The sequence below is a fragment of the Phoca vitulina genome, unplaced genomic scaffold, assembly GCF_004348235.1.
Source record: "Phoca vitulina isolate PV1807 unplaced genomic scaffold, GSC_HSeal_1.0 scaffold11, whole genome shotgun sequence".
Taxonomy (NCBI): Eukaryota; Metazoa; Chordata; class Mammalia; order Carnivora; family Phocidae; genus Phoca; species Phoca vitulina.
The window spans coordinates 38340845-38360411 of record NW_022589714.1 but is presented as its reverse complement, the minus strand read 5'-3'; the positions used below and the strand labels follow the sequence as shown (position 1 = coordinate 38360411).

Genomic DNA, 19567 nt, shown 5'->3' with positions numbered 1-19567 from the left:
GATTATGCTAAGTGAAATAAGTCAAGCAGAGAAAGTCAATTATATGGTTTCACTCATACGTGGAACATAAGGAATAGCGTGGAGGACCACAGAGGAAGGGAGGGAAAACTGAATGGGAAGAAATCAGAGAGGGAAACAAACCATGAGACACTCTGGACTCTGGGAAACAAACTGACAGTTACAAAAGGGACGGGGGTGAGGGGATGGGGTAACCATGTGATGGGTATTAAGGAGGACATGTGCTGTGATGAGCACCGGGTGGTATACGCAACTAATGAACTGTTGAACACTACATCAAAAACTAATGATGTACTTATATGTTGGCTAACTGAACATAATAATATGTTAAAAAAAAGAAAGCTTCTATCAAACAACATCTTTCTTCATGAAGATAGAACTGTTTTCTAATGTATGTGTGGATGCATAAAGAAAACACCAGATATTCAACTCTGAGAAACAAGTCTAGGTAGAGAGCAACTTACCCCCAACGTCTTCCTTTATGAAGATAGAAGCATTTTTCAAAGGATGTGAGCAAGAAAAAGATAAATTGAGGCAATAATTTATTTAAAAAATTATCACCAACTTTGATATACTCATCAGTCTGAGATTTTTTTCAATAACTTACACAAACATATAAACTTATATAAATTGAATTTGATGAAGCGTTATAAACCATGCCATTTTTCCCCCTTCAGATTTCTGTTTCATAAGAGCTAGTATGCAAAATCTAGCTAGTATGCAAAAACGGAGTGGCAACTATGTACATTCAGTTACTGAGACCTTATTTTTAAGGTGATAATGTGATAAAAATCCATTAATGTTCTTCAACCATTACCAATCCCCAAAGTAAAAATGAACACATTTATTCTCAGGAACAATCATCTTTAAATGATACTTAAATTTTAATGGTAAAAACCATTAGTCTGATAAGAAATCACATTATTATTCAAGTTTTAGTTTCTTCTGGGATTACAAAGTAAAGCCTCTGTGTTTTTGTGTGTGTCTGTGTGGCTGGGTGGTGGGGCAGTGGCTTCTATTTCAGTCTGTTTGTATTCCTATTTGAGACTTTTTAGAAAATATACTACAGCTACTACTACTACTTCCAATATTATTAGTATAATTTATTAAGAGCTTATCACATGTCACCCAAAAAACCAAATTATCCAGTTAAGAAATGGGCAGAAGACATGAATAGATATTTTTCCAAAGAAGATATCCAGACGGCCAACAGACACATGAAAAGATTCTCAACATCACTCATCATTAGGTAAATACAAATCAAAACCACAATGAGATGCCACCTCACACAGGTCAGAATCGCTAAAATCAGCACCACGGGGAACAGCAGATGTTGGCAAGGATGCAGAGAAAGGGGAACCTTCTTATACTGATGGTGGGAATACAAATTGGTGCAGCCACTCTGGAAAACAACATGGAGGTTCCTCAAAAAGTTAAAAATAGAATTACCCTATGATCCAGCAATTGCACTACTAGGTATTTACCCAATAGATACAAAAATACTGATTCCAAGGGACACATGCACTGTGATGTTTATAGAAGCATCATCAATAACAGCTAAATTATGGAAAGAGCCCAAATGTTGATCAATTGATGAATGGATAAAGAAGATGTGGTCTATATACACAATAGAATATTACTCAGACATCAAAAAGAATGAAATCTTGCCATTTGCAGCAACGTGGATAGCGCCAGAGTGTATTATGCTAAGTGAAACAAGTCAGTCAGAGAAAGACAAATATCATATAATTTCACTCATGTGTAGAATTTAAGAAACAAAACAGACAAAAAAAAAAGAGAGGCAAACCAGAAAACAGACTGTTAACGATAGAGAACAAACTGACGGTTGCTGGAGGGGTGGTGGCTGGGGAGATGGGTTAGATGGGTGATGGGAATTAAGGAGGGCACTTGTTGGGATGAGCACTGGGTGTTATATGTAAGTGATGAATCATTAAATTCTATTCCTGAAACCAATATTACACAATATGTTAACTAACTAGATTTTAAATAAAAATTTGAAACAAAAACAAGCAAAAAGAGCTTATCAGATGTCAAGTTCACAGTACGCCTTAAATTCTATCATAAGGTATGTTCTATTATTACACCCATTTTACAGATGAAACTGAACCATAGAGAGGTTAAGAAACTTCCTTAATGCTACTTAGCTAGTAGGTGGCAGAGTTGGGATCTAAACCGTGGTCATTTAGCTCTAGGATCAACAGTCAATCACCACACGATATAACTTCTGTAAATACCAGCTACTCTGAGTGCAAGGACAACATAAGATGACAAGCGTCAAAGTCACTTCGGACATCTGAGGATGCATATGTACTCTAAAATAATGACTACAAATCACAGATTCTGAAGTGATTTTCAGAATTATAGGAAAAATAAACAATAGGTAAAAAAGTAAGATTAGTTTTTAAAAATGTTTTTCAGTATGTGTATACAGAAAGTCAGGTATATAGGGCTGGGGACAACTGCAAAAGTATGCTTTAGGGAGCAGATTCTGGAGCTGGGCCTTGGTTCCATCATTTAGTCTAATTAATAGCTTAACATCAGAAAAATTACTTCAATCCTCTAGGTATGATACTTTCTCTAATTTTCTGCATAGGGTTGAGAATGAACGAGAACACAGAAAAGAAAGCAATCACCAACTAAAAGCATTATGCTAAACACAGCCCTGCTCTAACTGGCTGAGTGGAGACGGTGGTTTACAAGTGTCTCCACCACACGCACGTCCTCACAGGCAGGGAGCTGATGTTTTGGCTCTCCGCCCCTTTCCTCTCTGTGCCCCCAGCTACTCTGTGCAAAGAGCCTGTGCTCTTCTTCTCACCTCCACCTAACAGGGCTTCAATCATTCTTTTCTTCTATCATTTCAACTAATTCCCAAGGCGAAGAACTCACAATTCTTTATGCCATGAATTGTAGTTCTGAAATTGATCAAGTTGTGATTTTGTATAAAATTATGCCAAAAGTCATAATATGGTAGAAGACAGAAGGATGACTCACTAAAAGCAGATTTTTACTGGTTTACTGTTGATAAATAATATCGACAATATTGTGCAACCTACTGGTTGTTATTTTAATTCTCCAAATCAATTTCCAATTATTGGCAATTGCTACATACGAATCAAGTTTGGATATTCTAAATTAGATGTCACATCTATATCTACACCAGACAAGCACTTTACATTTGGAATGACAAGGTACATAGACAATCTCTATGTTTCATATAGATAAACCAGTCATTCATGAGTATTTTAGTTTACACAGGAAACGTTATTCTGGAGGTAACTGAGCTCAGCCTTTCTGTATGAAAATTTAGGTCTCAATCTATGGTTACTATAGAGGCAGTCCACATGCCTCCTCTCTTCTTACGAGTTGCAGCTCAAAGCCTAGGTAGCAAAGAGTCCCTAGTGCAGCATGAAGTATTATCCCCGAGAGCGGGTATCAGGGAACTGGACATCAGCATCCCCCAACATCAGAAACCTCCTTAGAGAAAGTTGAAGGTATGTGGGTGCCAGGGAAGGATGGCCATATTATTAGATATACAGTCTGCAAATCTCTCCCACTTTTTAACTAATTTAAAAGGCAGACTTATGAAAGGTACAGCATAGGGAATATAGTCAATGATACTATAATAGTGTCGTATGGTGATAGATCGGAGCTACACTTGTGGTGAGCAGAGCATGATATATAGGGAGGTTGAATCACTATGTTGTATGCCTGAAACTAATGTGTGTCAATGATACTTCAATAAAAAAAGGGGCAGATTTATGTATTGTAATGTATACCATGAAACTGTATCTCCCCGATCATATTAATCATGATATAAAATAGAGTAGGCACCTTCAGTCCTGCAGGCTGGGCAAATTAGTATAGCTCTAGGTAATGAAGCAGACCTGTCAAGGTGGGTCCTTTCTGAGGAGTGGGTGCCCCTCTCTGATGATTTTTTTTACCATTTGCTGTGTTCTGGTAGTGGCTAAGTGAACATTCCAGGTCATGGTTTATTTGTTCTATTTTTCCAGATCTATTTAAATTAATCATTAACTTAAAAAATCATATTGGTTATATGTTTATTAGATAAAAATTAGCTTAAATTGTATCTGAACTTTAGTTTCAAGTGCATTTTCTGACCATATACCACAATCTTAGATTATCAAAGCAACCTTACATGAATAACAGAGTACCAGTTAGACATGAGGGAATGAATACACATACACACACATATAAACAATGTCATCAACCAAGATGGTTAAGTGATCTGTCCAGTGTAGTCAAGTATAAAAAACATGGAAATATGAAGGAGCCACCACCTCCTTTTGAGGAAATATCAAAGACTTTATGATTGGGAGATTTTTCCCTTATATTAGATACATGTTCCTTTATGTAATTTTATCTATTATTCTAGTTACCATTTGAGGTTCTTTCTCAAAAATCCAGCTTCCCCTTGCTACTCTTTAATTACTTCTAGATTATCATCAACACTGCCTCCTTTTCCTTCCCTCTCCTCTCCATTGCCTCAACCTTTTAGTCATTAGCTGGCTCTTAAATATGGACTTGATATATTTAATCCTTTGCTAGAAGACGGTTCTTTCAATTTCGGTTTTTAAATTCTTCCAATCATCTCCTATTTTTCTAAATTTCATCTTTCTTTTGGCTCATCACTAAAAGTAGTCTCACCTATCATGCAGAAAAAAATAAAACAAGAGATTCTTGATTTCATTCTGCCTTTTCAATTGTAATAATCTAAAAACAGTTATGCAGGATATATTGTTTTCATCAGCAGTATTGAAATCATGTTCTCATAGAAGACAGATTTTAAATACTAAACAAAAGTGAGAATAATAGTTACCATTGCAAAAAGCTTCTGGAGACATATATAAAAAGCTGATACATGCTTGCTGTCACAATGAGAATCCATACAATTAACTGCTGAAAATAAAGAATGGAAAGAAAGCATTCCCTTTAACTAAAAAACAGGAAAAAAACCAGATGATCTAATGTAGAAGAAATCACGATTTCTATCAAGAGATCACAGTAAAATCCACTCTCAGGAGAAAACACATACTCTGTTGCACTTATGTATGTATGTATGTATATATGTATGATGTTATACGTATATACTCTGCTTTAGTATAGTAAAGCAGAAGTGAATATGAAGAAACCAAACAGTAAATTCTGCTGTTCCTCAGTCTTAAATCCAACCTCACTTTCTGAAAATCAAACCAATGCCTCATAAACAGTGAAAGACTTGGAGAAAGTTCTATTAACACGAATGAAGATTTTTTAGAAAGGGCCACAAGATGAGCACTTAATTAAAACACACACACACACACACACACACACACACACACTTTCTTTAGGCTGTTGAAATATAAAGTCTTTAATTCTCCATTAAAAAAAAAAAACAAACCCTGATTATAAGCTTTAAAACCACTTGAAGATGTGAAAGACTATCTGCATTTCAGCCTACTTCAAAGCCAGTAAAGAAATCATTTCTTCTTCTTCCAACTCAGAGTATGTTTAGGAGCAGGACATCTGATAGAAGTGGTATTGCCAATCTAACCAATTTTAAAATATAAAGTGCTTCTAGCAATATTTGGAGACATATAATTTGACAAAAAGGTTTTATAAACCTAAGCTTTGAAAAATAGAAAATATAAGCCCCAGCAAAAAAAAAGCATCATTTGTAATTGAAAGAAAATAATATTTTGTAGAAAAAAAAAGTCCTTCCAAAAAGAGACAAAAATGACTAACTTTTATTTCCCAAGGGAATTATGCCACTTTTATACAACAAAATTATAGTCACCACAAATTGCTTTCAACAATTCCACTGCTTCTTCATTTGACCACTTGAAAATCAAAATTCTTTCAGATTATAAATATAACTTTTTATAACTCTGTTATTACGTACTGTGAATGGGGAAAGGGGGCCAATCTTGTGGCCGTAGCGTCGAACGGCCTCTCTGATGTGGCAGGGCTGGATGGCATCGCTGTGAGCCTCAACACCACAGGCCGCAGTGCTCTGTGACAGAAAAACACATAAATTGTTACTAAATCAAAAACACACAACAGAACTACAGTGTATAAAATATGAAAATAAACTTTTATAAAACGGCTGCTCCCCCCCTTTAGGATGCACGTCCCTGCTGCCCTACATGACATTTAAAAAAAGACTCCGTTAACAAATCAAAGATGACTTTTCCGTGACCCCTTTCTAGCAGACCTACCAAATGCAATTTTTATGCCCACAATATTTCACCTAGGCCTGCACGTCAAGGTACAGGAGAAGAGAACCACTCGTGTGCAGATGAGAAGTGTCGTGGGGGATTGCAGACAGAACCACAGGAAGCTATGTTTTTAAAAAAACACTTAAACATTTATTATTATAAATGTTTCTTGGGAGCTTGTTGAGCATATTTCTGAAATAACTGGAGGGTCATCAATTTTAAAATGAAAAATATAAAATTGCTACATATTTATTTATAATACCGCAGCTGTCATAGACAATCATTTTAACGTGGTTCCCAATTTTCTAGGTGTCCTCAGGGCAAAAAGAAAATAAAACAAAACCTTTCTATTTTAATCTGCCTCATGTGTAAAAGGCAGGTTTGAAAGTACAAAAAGAGACAAGGAAGAGAAAGACTATTTGTAAAGAGAGTATGGGTACCAGCTTAAGAAAGGTGTGTAACATGATTTAAAAAAAAAAAAAATTAAAATGTTCAATAGGAACAAGATAGTCTCGTGGCTCACTTGCAGGCTCTGGTTTCCCAAATACCTGATCTAGATCCTATCAGTTACCAGTTCTGTCAAGTTATGTAATATCTCTGCACTTCGGTTTCCTTATCTGTAAAATTGGGGTAATAATTATAATTGCTTTCTACTGCAGTGGACACCAGATGCCAGTCATTAACATTAAAGAATCAAGAGAAAGAAACAGTAGTTTGTGTATTACTATAATTGTATTCTAGAAGTCAGTCATAGTCACATAATGATTATTTGTTTTTCTGATACTTACTACAATTACCACTTTCATAATTCCTTGTAGGAGTATAACTAGTATGACCTCTATGAATAGTAATTTGGCAAAATCTTATCAAATGAAAATGCACAACCATTTTGACCCAATTTCATATCTAAGAATTTATCAAAGAACACCAGATTGGTGTATGAATGTAGCCAAGAGGAAGAGGACCTGACATCTGAGGAAGAACTTTACAAGGCAGCCTGTACTTTACTCAAGGAAATAAAGAGTCTATTTCGGCAGAGATTTCAGCACTCTTTAGACAACAGGACTCAGTATTCTGTCAAATATGTAGGTTTCATTTTTGAAAATTTAAAAATAAAGAATATCCTAAAGTACAGGCACACTCAGAATGGGAAAGATGGTAAATAAAACCGTGGTCCGGGGAAGCTATACTGAAACTTCTGTCACTGCTGAATCTCTTACAAATGTTTGTACCTGTCTGGACTTTTTAAAAAAAATTGTTGGCAAGTTAAATCGTCCTATCCTTTCTCAGCCTTTCTCTTGCCAGTGAAATCCAAATTTAAGAAGGACCTGGAATATTGGATAATTGCCACTTATTCTTTCCACATAATGGTGGACTAGATCTTTTGTTAAACTCGAAACATTCGTTCTTACAGAGTAACACATATCTCAGATTAGAGCAAACGAAAGGCTGGTACTACTATTACTAATACTTTTATCACTCACTGACCACAAAGGTTGATATATAATCTGACTGGCAAGGCAAGTGTCTTCCTTCTACTCACTGCTGTACACATCACTTTCCCAGAGTTTCCTTTTTTATGGAGAATGCCTTTTCAGATGAAGGTGGGCCATTCTTTGGCCAAAGGTTACAGTACACAGTATAGTTAATTTTAGCAGTTAATTTTCTCATTTCAAAGTTTAATTGAGATGTTAATTGTTACAACTGTAGTTCTATGTAACTAGAAAACTCTGTAACTCTTTTCTTTAAGGAAATTAAAACTAGAAGAAGTCCTTTAGGCGAAGACAAGAGAATCACTAAATTTAAGGATTCATACATTATTAAATCTGGAAGGAATGCAAGATTTCTAAACCGTTCCAACCCCACACCATGAGAAAATGAAGACAAAGTACTTGCCCAAGATTACAGTGACAATATCGGAATATGGCTATACATTAGATCTCTTGGCTTCTAGGACACATAGTTGATATATAGAGGCTTTATTATTTTATGTAGAATGAATTGTACCGTGTTACCACCATAGTGGAAGTATGGGAGTAAATAAACACACAGCAAGAGTCTGCAGAAAGATGTGGATGAATAAATAAAGAAATAATAGCTTTAAAGTGGGATGTTATTCTGATGTCACTGATTTTGAATTTACAAAAATTCAGATATGAACTAAGCTAATACTTACTCAGGAAATCTTTGCTATAAAACAACTTTAATGTAATAGTATTCAACAAGATTAGGAGAGAAATGTTTAAATATTTAAGAGAAAAAATAATTCTTTATATGTCTTTGAGAATTCTTGAAATTTTTATGTATGTATGCATAATTATATCAGGTTAATTACAACTTCTTACATACTTAGGAAGCAAGTCCACTGAAGAGGTCTTTTAGGTAACACTTTGTTACCCTAGTTTTACTTACTGAGTGAGCTGGAGCACTATAGCTAAAATTCTTTAAAACTACTTTACAGTACAGAAGTTCCCTATAGTTCAAATTTCCCCTTAATAAATAAACACGGAGCTCTGTTGTTTTGTAAATGGAAGAGGAAACCAGATATGAGGCTAAAACTTAAATTTGCTTACTATCATTATAAAATTATATCTTGGCATGGCTCTGCTACTTGTAATGGCAAATGATTCTTATTGTAGCAACTGAGTTTTAGATAATAGTATCACTTTAGACAAATTATTAAAAAACAAGAACATGAAAGTGATAGAGATTGATCAAAACCATGCAGAAACTGGAAAGGGGAATGCCTATATTTAGAAGAGAATGGCAGTGGCTGAGTTTCCTGTTTTTACTCTTTTAGCAGAAGGGCAGGTCCCAGTCAGGATAGGGGGCACATGACCTTAGAGACTCTAAGAAATATAGGCCAGAGTTCAGGGCACCCACAGTAGGTATAAAGTGAGGAAGGAAATACCAAGAAAGGGCAAAATCAAAGAAGGAGGGCCCCAATTCACCATACAAACTTTACCCAAATCTATTTCTCTGTGGTACTGAATCCAAGAAACCCAGTTAAAGCTAAATGAACTGAAGAGAGATTCTAAGCTGCTGTCAATGAAGAGGAGTTTGGGTTTGACGTTTAGAATTGAGTGTAGAATAGTAAACTGTCTGCTCAACACACATGCCCACATCCCAACCACTATTAACACCAACAATTCTTCATAGGAATATAACAGAACACAAAATCTCTACCATATATTACCTGTGATGTCCAAGATATAATTCAAAATTACTAGACATGCAACAATATAAAAAATTGACTGGGAAGAACTGACTGAGAGAGGAGGCATTATTTTGGTCTCCACTGAGCCTAACAAAGTCTCAAAGAAAGCATGATTTATACTCAATGGAGACTAAAATAATCCAGATATTAATTGATCAAAGAAGGATTTTAAAGTAGCTATTATAACTATGCTCAAGAAGATAAAAAAAATAAACCTGTAATAAATGACAAATAAAAAAACCAGATAAACAAAAACTAAAAAGAAATCAAATGGAAATTATAAAACTATAAAATAAAATATAACAAAGAAAAAATTATTGGATGGGTGTAGCAGATTGGAACTGACAGAGGAGTCTGGAACATGAAGAAATATCAATAGAACTTATGCATCCTGAAGACAGAGGGAAAAGATTGAAAGAGAAATTAAATAAGTACCTGTGGAACAACATCAAAGTAACTAACAAATATGCCTGGGAGTCTTTGAAGTGGAGGAGAGACAGTGAATGAAGCAGAAAAAATATCTGAGGAAGTAACTGCTGAAAATTTCCCCCAAAAGACATAAACCAATATTTAAGAACCTCAATGAACCCTAAGCAGGACAAATACAAAGAAAACCATGTCTGTGGACAGCATGGTCAAACTGCTGAAAACCAAAAATAAAGATACAATCCTGAAAACATCCAGAGAAAAATAACACATTACAAACACAGAAACAACAATATAAACTCCTGACATATGATTAAAACAATGGATGCCAGAAAACAGGGGAATATCATTAAAGTACTGAAATAAAACTACCAACTCAGAATTCTACATCCAGTGAACATATCTTCTAAAAATGAAAGAATATTTTCAGAAATATGAAAATAGGAGAAACCATCACCAGCCAACCTGCACTGTAACAAATGCTAAAACAAAATTTAGTAGAGCAAAATAGGAAAGTAATACCAGAAGGAAGTCTGAGCATAAAAAAGAGAGAGACACAGAAAGAGAAAGAGAGAGAGAGAGAGAAATGAGCAACAGTGGGGATGGTAAATGTTAGTTTATTTTTTCTCTTAGTTTCATTGAGATACATTTGATTGTTTAAGGCATAAGTAGTATTATGGTTTATAACATGTGAAGATATAAGATGTATAACAACTATAGCATAAAGGAAGGATAAGAGTAAAGTACACCAGTCTTATAAGAGTCTCACATTTTATGTAAGTAGTGCAATAACTCCAAGTACGCTGAAAATTTAAGGATATATTTTAATCCTTAGCATAACCACTGAAAAAATGATGCAAAGAGGTATCACTAAGAAATGAGTAGATGAATTAAAATGAATTTCTTAAAGAGTATACAACCCAAAATAAGACAAGAAAGAAAAACTGAGAATCAAAAATAGAACAAGCAGAAAACAAATAGCAAAATAGTTGAACTATATCTAACCATGTCAATAAATACACTAAATTTCAAGGAAATGCAGACTCAAAGTATAATGAGTCACTGTTGAATATCCATTAGAATGGTTAAAAATAAGAACAATAACAGTAAGAGTTGATGAACATGTGAAGCAACTGGAACTCTCACATATTGCAGGTGGAAGTATAAAATGATACAAACATTTTTTTGGGGGAAAAAAGTCTTGGAGTTTCTTTAAAAACTAAACACATATATATTCTGTGACTCAGTAATTTCATTCCTAGCTATTTACCTAAGAGAAATGAAGGCATTTGCCCACGAAGACTTGTATATATATAATGCTCACAACAGGTTTACTCATAATACCTCAAAAACTGGAAACAGCCTAGGTGTCCACAAAATGAGAATAAATACATTGATATATTCATACAACAGCACGTTACTCAGCAATAAAGAGGAATAAATTACACTTATACTGAAAAACAAACTTCAAAAACATCCTGAGTGAAAGAAATTTCACTCAAAAGAGCATACGTACTACATTTTCTTTATATGATTTCCAGGACAGAAAAAAACTAATCTATGATGAAAAAATCAGGACAATGATTGCCTCTCTGTGGTGGCAGGAAATGACTGGGAAGACGCATGCAGGAACTTTCTGAACTGATGATAATGTTTTATATCTTGAGAAGGGTTTAGAAAACATCAGGTTTATACCTCTGTCAATACACATCAAATGGTATATTTAACAACTGAATGGTTTACTCTGTATAAATTTTAGCTTAAAAAAAAAGAACCATAAACAAATTATACATAATGAAGTATTAAGCCAAGAAGTGTACTAATATCTGTAGCTTACTTTGCAATGCAGCAAAAAAAAAAAAAAAAAAAGAAAGATGGACTGACAGATGGACAAAAGAATAATTAGATGCATTGATATAATAAATGTAAATACATAAATATGTAGATAATACAGCAAACATAGTACAATGTTCACTGTAGAATCTAGATGGCAGATACATGGTGTTAAGTCTATAATTCTCTTAATATTTTTGTATGTTTGAAAATTTTTATAATAAAATGTTAGAAAAAAATCAATATCTTGCTTTACCCAGAAGAAAGCTATTAAAAAAGTTTGAGTAGAAGTCATTAAGTATGGTTAAGCATAAAATGGCTGTTTCTAAAAATTTGAATTATGAGAAAAACAGAGCACGTTTTCCATATCTCTGAAGCAAACTCAACAACTTTATCCACTCTGCACCGGAAAAAAGAAAAAAAAAACCAAAAAACTTATCACTGACCTTTTTTCTTTTCCTTTGCTTGGTTTTAGCTGAGTCTTGTCCAGCACTCCCATTCCCTAGGGATCCTGATGTGGTTTTCCCTGAGTGCTGTGATCCAGATGATGGAGCAGTTGGTGTAGGAGGAGGTGTGTTCTCAGGGGACTCTGGGTAGGACTTCATGCAAGACCCCTGCCCAAAGAGATGTGCCTTTGAAATCGAGTGACCAGGACTTCTACTAACATTCAATTGTGTTTAATATCTCCTGAATTCAATACTTCTTGAAGCTTACAAATATCAAAACATGCTTTATTATCCAGTTCACAGAAATGATGCCTCATTTGTCCCTATTGGTCTAAATATGTTAATTTTTAATCTGTTTAGTCATTTAGATAAAATCAGGATTTCTCAAGATGCAGCCTCCAAAATTTCTGCTGATTTTGCCAGATACAGAGATTTCTACTTGCAAGTTTTGTTAGCATGTCAGACTTACATGTCTCAAAAGGCACCTCTGAATCCCCACCCCCCAAACTGGATGGTACAGACAGTATTTCTTATCAGTATGACCAGCCTTCTACCAGTGACTCCAACTCAGTGTCTGAGGGTCACTGTGGATATTTCCAGCTCCTTTTATTTCTAGTTCCTTTCTTCTTTCATAATAGCCCTCATTTCTACCTGGTTTCTTCGGCTACGACTGCAAATCTGTTTTCTTCCATGTGGATGCACTTCAAATATTTGAGGACTACTACCTTTCTCAGCCTCTTTTCTTTTATAGGTCAAACTGCCTCAAATTCCTTCAACCATTTATTATGAGACATGTTTTCAGGTTCCTTCACCCTCTCATTACTCTCCTTTAGACATTCTCTACTGTGTCAATGTCCATCCTCTAGGATGGTGCCTAAACACTAAACAAGACAAAAAAAGTTTTCTTATCAGTAACATCACGATATTGGCTCCTAAGGAATTTACAGTCCAATAAAAGTCTGTAAGTCTTTTTCATATATGGTATTATTAATCTACATCTTCCTTATCCTACCAACTATACTAAACCCTACTACCTGCTGGCCTACACTTCTCTATAGTGTATTTGTATTTAAAAAACTATGCTAAATTTTGTAAAATGTTTGGCTGAAATGCACATATTGGTTTCAAAAGTATATCTGTCTATTGTTCTGTTGAGAACTGTATTATTTATTTAAAGTTAAAAATGAGCAAGTTTAAGGGAAGCTAGGAAAGAATATACTGGAACTCTGTATTATCTTTGCAATGGCTCTGTAAATCTAAAAATTATTTTAAAATAAAAAGATTTTTAAAGAAAAAAAAGTATTTCTTTGATTTGCCTGCCTAGGAACCTTATCAAACAAGAAGGAATAAGCCTAATTTGGCATGAGTTATTTTTAGAAAAAACAAGATAACTCCTAGAGATCACTGCTTCCTGTGCATAAACCATATATTAGAAAAAATTTTTAAAAATTAACTTCAATTGGGGTGCCTCGGTGGCATAGTCGGTTAAGCATCCAACTCTTGGTTTTGGCTCAGATAGTTATCTCAGGGTCCTGGGATTGAGCCCCGCGTTGGGCTCCATGCCTAGTGTGGAGTCTGCTTGGGATTCTCTCTTTCCCTTTCCCTCTGCAACTCCCACCATGCACTCTCATTCTCTCTCTCAAATAAATAAATAAATAAATCTTTAACAAAAATTAACTTCAATTAATATTACACCTGCCAATCTGAGAACCCAAGCTTAACTAGCTTGGTTCCTCATATGTTTAATACTCAAAAATGATAGTCATTAAAAGAGAATGTATTGTGTATTAACATCATGCCTTGAGAGCTTCTGATTCCAATCCATTGTACATAGCACCTCCCTTTGGATCTTCTAAAACACCCATTTGAACTCATCACCCTTTAGCAGCCACGAAACCTTCAACTCTTCCTTAACTCTAAGAGCCTAAGGCTCAATTTTCTAATCTGACTTCTTCCTTCTGCTCCTCAATGAATCCTCTGCTCGAATATTTTAATCAGAGTTTTGTTTCTCCCTTGTAACAGTTATGCCTCTGCTGCCTCTGAGGCCTAGAGCATTCTCCCCACTTTTACCATCTCATCAAAGTCTCTATTTTCCCTCAACGCCAGCATCCTCTCTCAAGTGCTTTGCAGTCGGGGCTTGTTTTTACCTCTGCACTTCTGGTCTATGCCACTCATTTGGAAATTAGCATATATGCTATCTTGAATTGTCTTTTTTGTTTGTTCTCTATTTCCTTGTTTTACAGAATGTCTTATCTCCCTGAATACAGATCATACCAGTCTTCGGAGTCCCCCTTTTGTACCCAATTTGGTAAAGCCCTCAAAGCAGGCCCTTGACGTTGGTTGCTGGTTTGTAACGTTGACGAGTAAGATTCCTACTTTAGAGTGGCCATTCTCTGTGTTTCGTCAGGTAATAAAGGGCAGGAAGATCTCCAGTCCCTCTGAATGTTAATTTTGACCACTAGTCGCAGGAGGAGGGGTGTCTGGAAGGCCAGGGAAACGCTTGAGGCTTTGCTAACATATTTAGGCGGGATGCTTTCCGACACTCCTGCTCCCGCCTCCCAGAGAGCCCGGGAAACCCAGCACACACAGGCCATTTTTCTTAACTGCTGGGTAGCTGGGAGCAGCAGTTGTGGTTGCTGAGCAGTTGCCCAGGGCAGCTTGGCCACCCTGGAGAACCAAGAAAGAAGGGAAATAAAGAGTTTTCCTAGCCATGCAAGCAATCCCTTGAATGTTAAGGGAAAACTAGGCTTGTTATGTTCACTGTAAATTTCTTCAATTAGAAATGTTACAACAAATTTGTCTGATGTTAATGAAAAGCATACTTATACACATATTCATAAAGTGAACATGTACCAAAGATATCTTTAAAGGGTGTTCTTTGACATCGTAATTTGGGTTTGTAACATAAAGAAAACAAAGTGTTTAATCAACTGGGTAAGCTTTAGGGACTTTTAAAGTATGATGACTGATAATGATGTATGATCTTTTCTAAGAAAAAAATGGATTTTTAACGGGCATAAACATTTTAATTTCTACTTGGATTCCAAGCCAATCTGATTCATCAATGGGCACAAAAAGATGTCAAACTTTTGGCTTGAAATAAAATATATTGGTTTGTATCTTTATGTAGTTTCTAAGTATCCTAGAGCAGACGTACTTAAACTTGGGGTCCATCACAGACCACTTAGATCCATAGAATGATTTCAGAGGGTCTCTGAACACCCTGAAATTGTATGCAAAATTTGTGAATGTGCTTATGGAGACAGGAATTAGAGTTTTTGTCAGATTCTCGAAGGGGCTTAGACATTTTCCGGGTATACATTTCACCCAGCTTTATCCAAAGCTCACTTCATAATTACACATGGAGATGTTAAGCTAACCTCCTTGCTGCCTTCTCTCTGGTTATTAGATTGAATTACATGGAATTGCTGTATATGCCAGGAAAAAGGGTCAAATATCAGCAAATTCATTCAATAGATGATACTACATTTCTAGTTTGTAAGCACATGACGCTCACAGAGAGTCTTTCTTATACTACAAGTGGTACACAGTTATTGCACAATGCCTTAAAGTTGGCAAGACCACTTCATCGCCCCCCTAGGTGGAGGTCCCGGCAACATAAACTCGGTCAGAAAGGATGTGATCCTCACATGATAGGGCCAGTGTGGACACAGAGAATAAATGGAGCCATGCTCCTTTAAATCATGTTTAGAGATGGGTCAATAATTGGGAAATAAAATGATTAATAAATGTCAGGAGTTATTAGGACATGAATAATAATGATTCTCTTGTCTTTGAGGCACAAAGAAATAAAGAACTATTCTCAACATTGTTCATTTGCCCAAATCAGTTGTTCACCTCCCATGGAAATGAGGCATGCTCTCCAACTATTCCTCTTTCACTGAAGGGCTAGGGAAGCTAAATAAGGTCAGAAATAGGTGAAAAGATAATTGTATTAAGTGGATTATTAAGGCCTGGAATAGTCGGTGCTCAGTAAATGTTTGTTTGAATGTTGAGTATGTTAAGATTCCTGATTGAAAGCTATACATTCCTACATTACCTTTTTCAAAGAACTACTCATGTAAACACCAGACACATGAAAAACCCATAGAGGTGTCAAAGACAGATTTTTTGCTACTTACCTCAGCAGAGTTGTGATACTGAATGAAGGTTGCAGAAATGGCATGGCTGAAGGGGTCTCCTGCCTTGGTTACCATGTCCTGCCTCACAAGAAGAGCCAAGTCCACTAACTAGAAGATCAGAGTAGTGAAAATAAAGTCACATAACTGGGAATAATCAATCACCAATGTCACCGAAGTGGCAAAACTAAAAGCAATACATTCCAAGTGTTATTGATAATACAGTCTGCTTAAAAATCTGTATTGTGGACGTGAGCATATGCTTTCATTGATAAGTAGACCTACCCATGAATATAAACAATATATTCTGACTTTTTAGGGGAGCACTTCTCAAATTTTATTTAATAATCATTAGGGAAGTATTTTAAAATACAGATTTCTGTGCTCTGGACACCAAGATTCTAATTTGGTAGGTATGCTCTGGGTTACATTTTCAACAAGAAGCAAGGAGAAGCTGATGCTTGTGGTCAGAGGACCATGCTTTGAGAAGCTGTCAGAGAGCAGTGATTCTAGACTCAGGTTTTGGCAAGCACTCAGGAGACTGTACATAGCTAGAAAGATATGTTTCAAAGCTCAGAAATAATCTCTAAACAAGGCAGATGTGTACTGAGAATTCAATGTTGAGAAAAAGTATGTAGGGATTCCATTTTTGGTTAGGATTGAGTTGCAAGCAACAGTCACTTTTACGCTAACATCTGCCAGGGCTGAGGATACAAAGAAACATAACTGAACTAAATTCCAGAAAATGATAAGATTGTCATAGGATAAAACTCATGGTTGTTCTCATTCCTGGTAGAGTAGCAGGTGGAGGAACTTTGATCATGGACAGGGATAAGAAGAAAGGGATGCCTGGGTTGGCTCAGTGGTTTAAAGCATCTGCCTTTGGCTCAGGTCATGACCCAGGGTCCTGGGATCGAGTCCCGCATCGGGGTCCTTGCTTAGCAGGGAGCCTGCTTCTACCTCTGCCTGCCACTCCCGCCCCTGCTTGTGCTCTCTCTCCCCCTCTCTCTCTGATAAATAAAATCTTAAAAAAAAAAAGAAGAAGAAAGCAGTCCTGTATGGCCTGCTATGACAGATATTAGCATTCTTACCTGTGCCACTGTTTCATATGCTAAATATGCCAGAATTTCCATTGCGACAACATTGGGTTTTATCTCCATACTGCTGCAGTCCAGCCAGTCTCGAAATTTGGAGGCCTTTTTGGCTGGCCATCAAAAAAACAAATATGGAAAATTTAGTTTTTGAAGTGTTTTAATACTGCATATTACTATCACAAAATGAAAAATATGTCTCTTGAAAATTGCATTTGAAAAATAATGCATATAAAACACCATGTTTTTGAAGTTTTAATTAGCGTCAAGATATTCAAGCCCCAAGAAATTCCTTACGCATTTGGGTCTTTGATTTTGTATCTGTGCTACATGACACGGTATACTAAATGACTTAATATTCAGCATTTCTCACAGTGTCAGAATAAGTTACCACTGGCCATAGCTTATGTTTTAACAAAAGTCAGAGGGGTTGCTTAATGCAACTTTAACCTATTCTTGTGGAAAGAAATTCCTGCAAGAAAGAACCTGGGATGGAGAAAGAACATACAGAAATTGTATTTGCAGTACATTTCCAAATGTGTCTATTACCAGAATAGGTTCAAAGTCACATATTTAGAATACAATAGAAAAAAACCTATGCCTGCAGTTACGTTTTTCTGACTACAAAGATGTCCAAATTCCTAAGCCTGACTCTCAAAACCCTCCAAACTGATTTCAATTTCTTTCTATTATTGCCCACTGAAATGCCACCTGGCATTGAGTCTAGCCCTCTCTATGTTCACCCCTGCTCCTTTTCCTCCATGGAATGCCATCCCACCTCTCTTCCTCCTTCACATAAATCCTGCCTATACCGTGTAGTTCCCCACACTAGTCATTTACTGAACTCTTGTATCATCAGATATCCTTTCATGTCTGCTTTTAATTTCTCGAACCATATTAGAAACACCATGCATCATGTCTCTCTGCATACCTAACAGTACCAAGTGCACGTGGAACCTTCCGGTTCATATCTCCAAAATGCCACAGTGCTAAGCACAGTCTAACTTGATGTAGAGCCTTTATTAGATATTACTAATCTAACTAGTAATCTACAGGGAGGAGATTGATGGTAAAGATTTTATCATATCTATAACATAGTAATCTTGTAAAAAAATCCACTGATTATTCTTTTGGTTAATCTGGTCCCATGGGTCTATTAAAACACTTAACAGTCACTCAAAGCATGATGTTTCTATCCTTATAGATGTGGTCTTCATGGATTCCAAGTACAGAAGAGTTTTTTTTTTTTTTTCCAATAAATCACAGAAGACTTGAAGTCTTGCTATGGAAGTGCATGTCCAAAGCTGTCAACTGTGGCAGAATTATGATAATCCTCTTAAAGCTATCTCCCTAACGTAACCAATCTTCCACATACTCTCTGACATGCAACATTCCATCTAACTAGTCAGCTGCATTAGCTCACAAACACTTGTTTAACATCTGTGGAATACTTCTGAAGTCAAAGTTAACAGGCGGCAATTTGGCAAGATCAATAAAATGTACCTTGTTCACTTCTCCCTTTGACAGTTTGTTAAGAGCGCAGAAACAAGGTATTTTGTGACTACGCTCTGAACGATTTATTTTAAAAGAGAGGGAAAGGATAGATGGTTCTTAGTATTCCATAGGATCTGTCCACCTAAGCAACAGAATTGGTAGCTTCCTCCCTAGGTGTTCAGTACTGAGAATGCAGGGATGAGGGCCCTGTGTCCACCACGGTATCCCCAGCACCTAGAATACTGCCTGGCGTCAGCAGTCTCACAATAAGTATTTCCAGAAAAAAAAAAAGAATGAATGGACAAATGAAAGATATTTCTTTAATAAAAGGGTAGGGTCTCTGTTCTGTAGCAGAAAAGGCACACAGAGGGTCCCATAAAACCACTGTGAGCTATTGCTATTCCAGCAACAGGTGAACATTCCCTGAGATAATGCCCTGTCACCTGCAGAAGGACTGCTTCAGAGACAGACCTTCCCATGGTATTGCTGGTTCCAGCAAAAGAGGCACAGATACTCCTAGTCATGACAGTTTGTTTCTATTGAGAGGTGGGGGGCATCAGAATGAATGAGTTCCTTCACCTTTACTGCTTTTCTCAATATATCAGGAGAAAGGGTAACTGGGGACATCGATCAACAATTTAAACAGAATCCTTAACACAGGTCAGAA

The 19567-nt window shown here is 36.2% G+C and overlaps 1 protein-coding gene across 7 annotated transcripts in view; it reads right to left on the bottom strand.

Moving 5' to 3' along the window:
- The window catches only part of SUPT3H (SPT3 homolog, SAGA and STAGA complex component), a 542786-nt gene that overhangs the window by 76624 nt on the left and 446595 nt on the right, over positions 1-19567 (bottom strand). For 5 of the 7 annotated variants that reach the window (XM_032409728.1, XM_032409729.1, XM_032409730.1 and 2 more), the window contains 4 exons: positions 17407-17519; positions 16319-16426; positions 12177-12344; positions 5939-6049 (listed from right to left, as the gene is read on the bottom strand). In XM_032409728.1, coding sequence (XP_032265619.1) covers positions 5939-6049; positions 12177-12344; positions 16319-16426; positions 17407-17519 — 500 coding nt within the window. Of the gene's footprint in view, positions 1-482; positions 496-5938; positions 6050-12176; positions 12345-16318; positions 16427-17406; positions 17520-19567 lie in introns of all 7 variants that reach the window. The other 2 variants (XM_032409726.1, XM_032409727.1) reach the window with 1 other exon arrangement.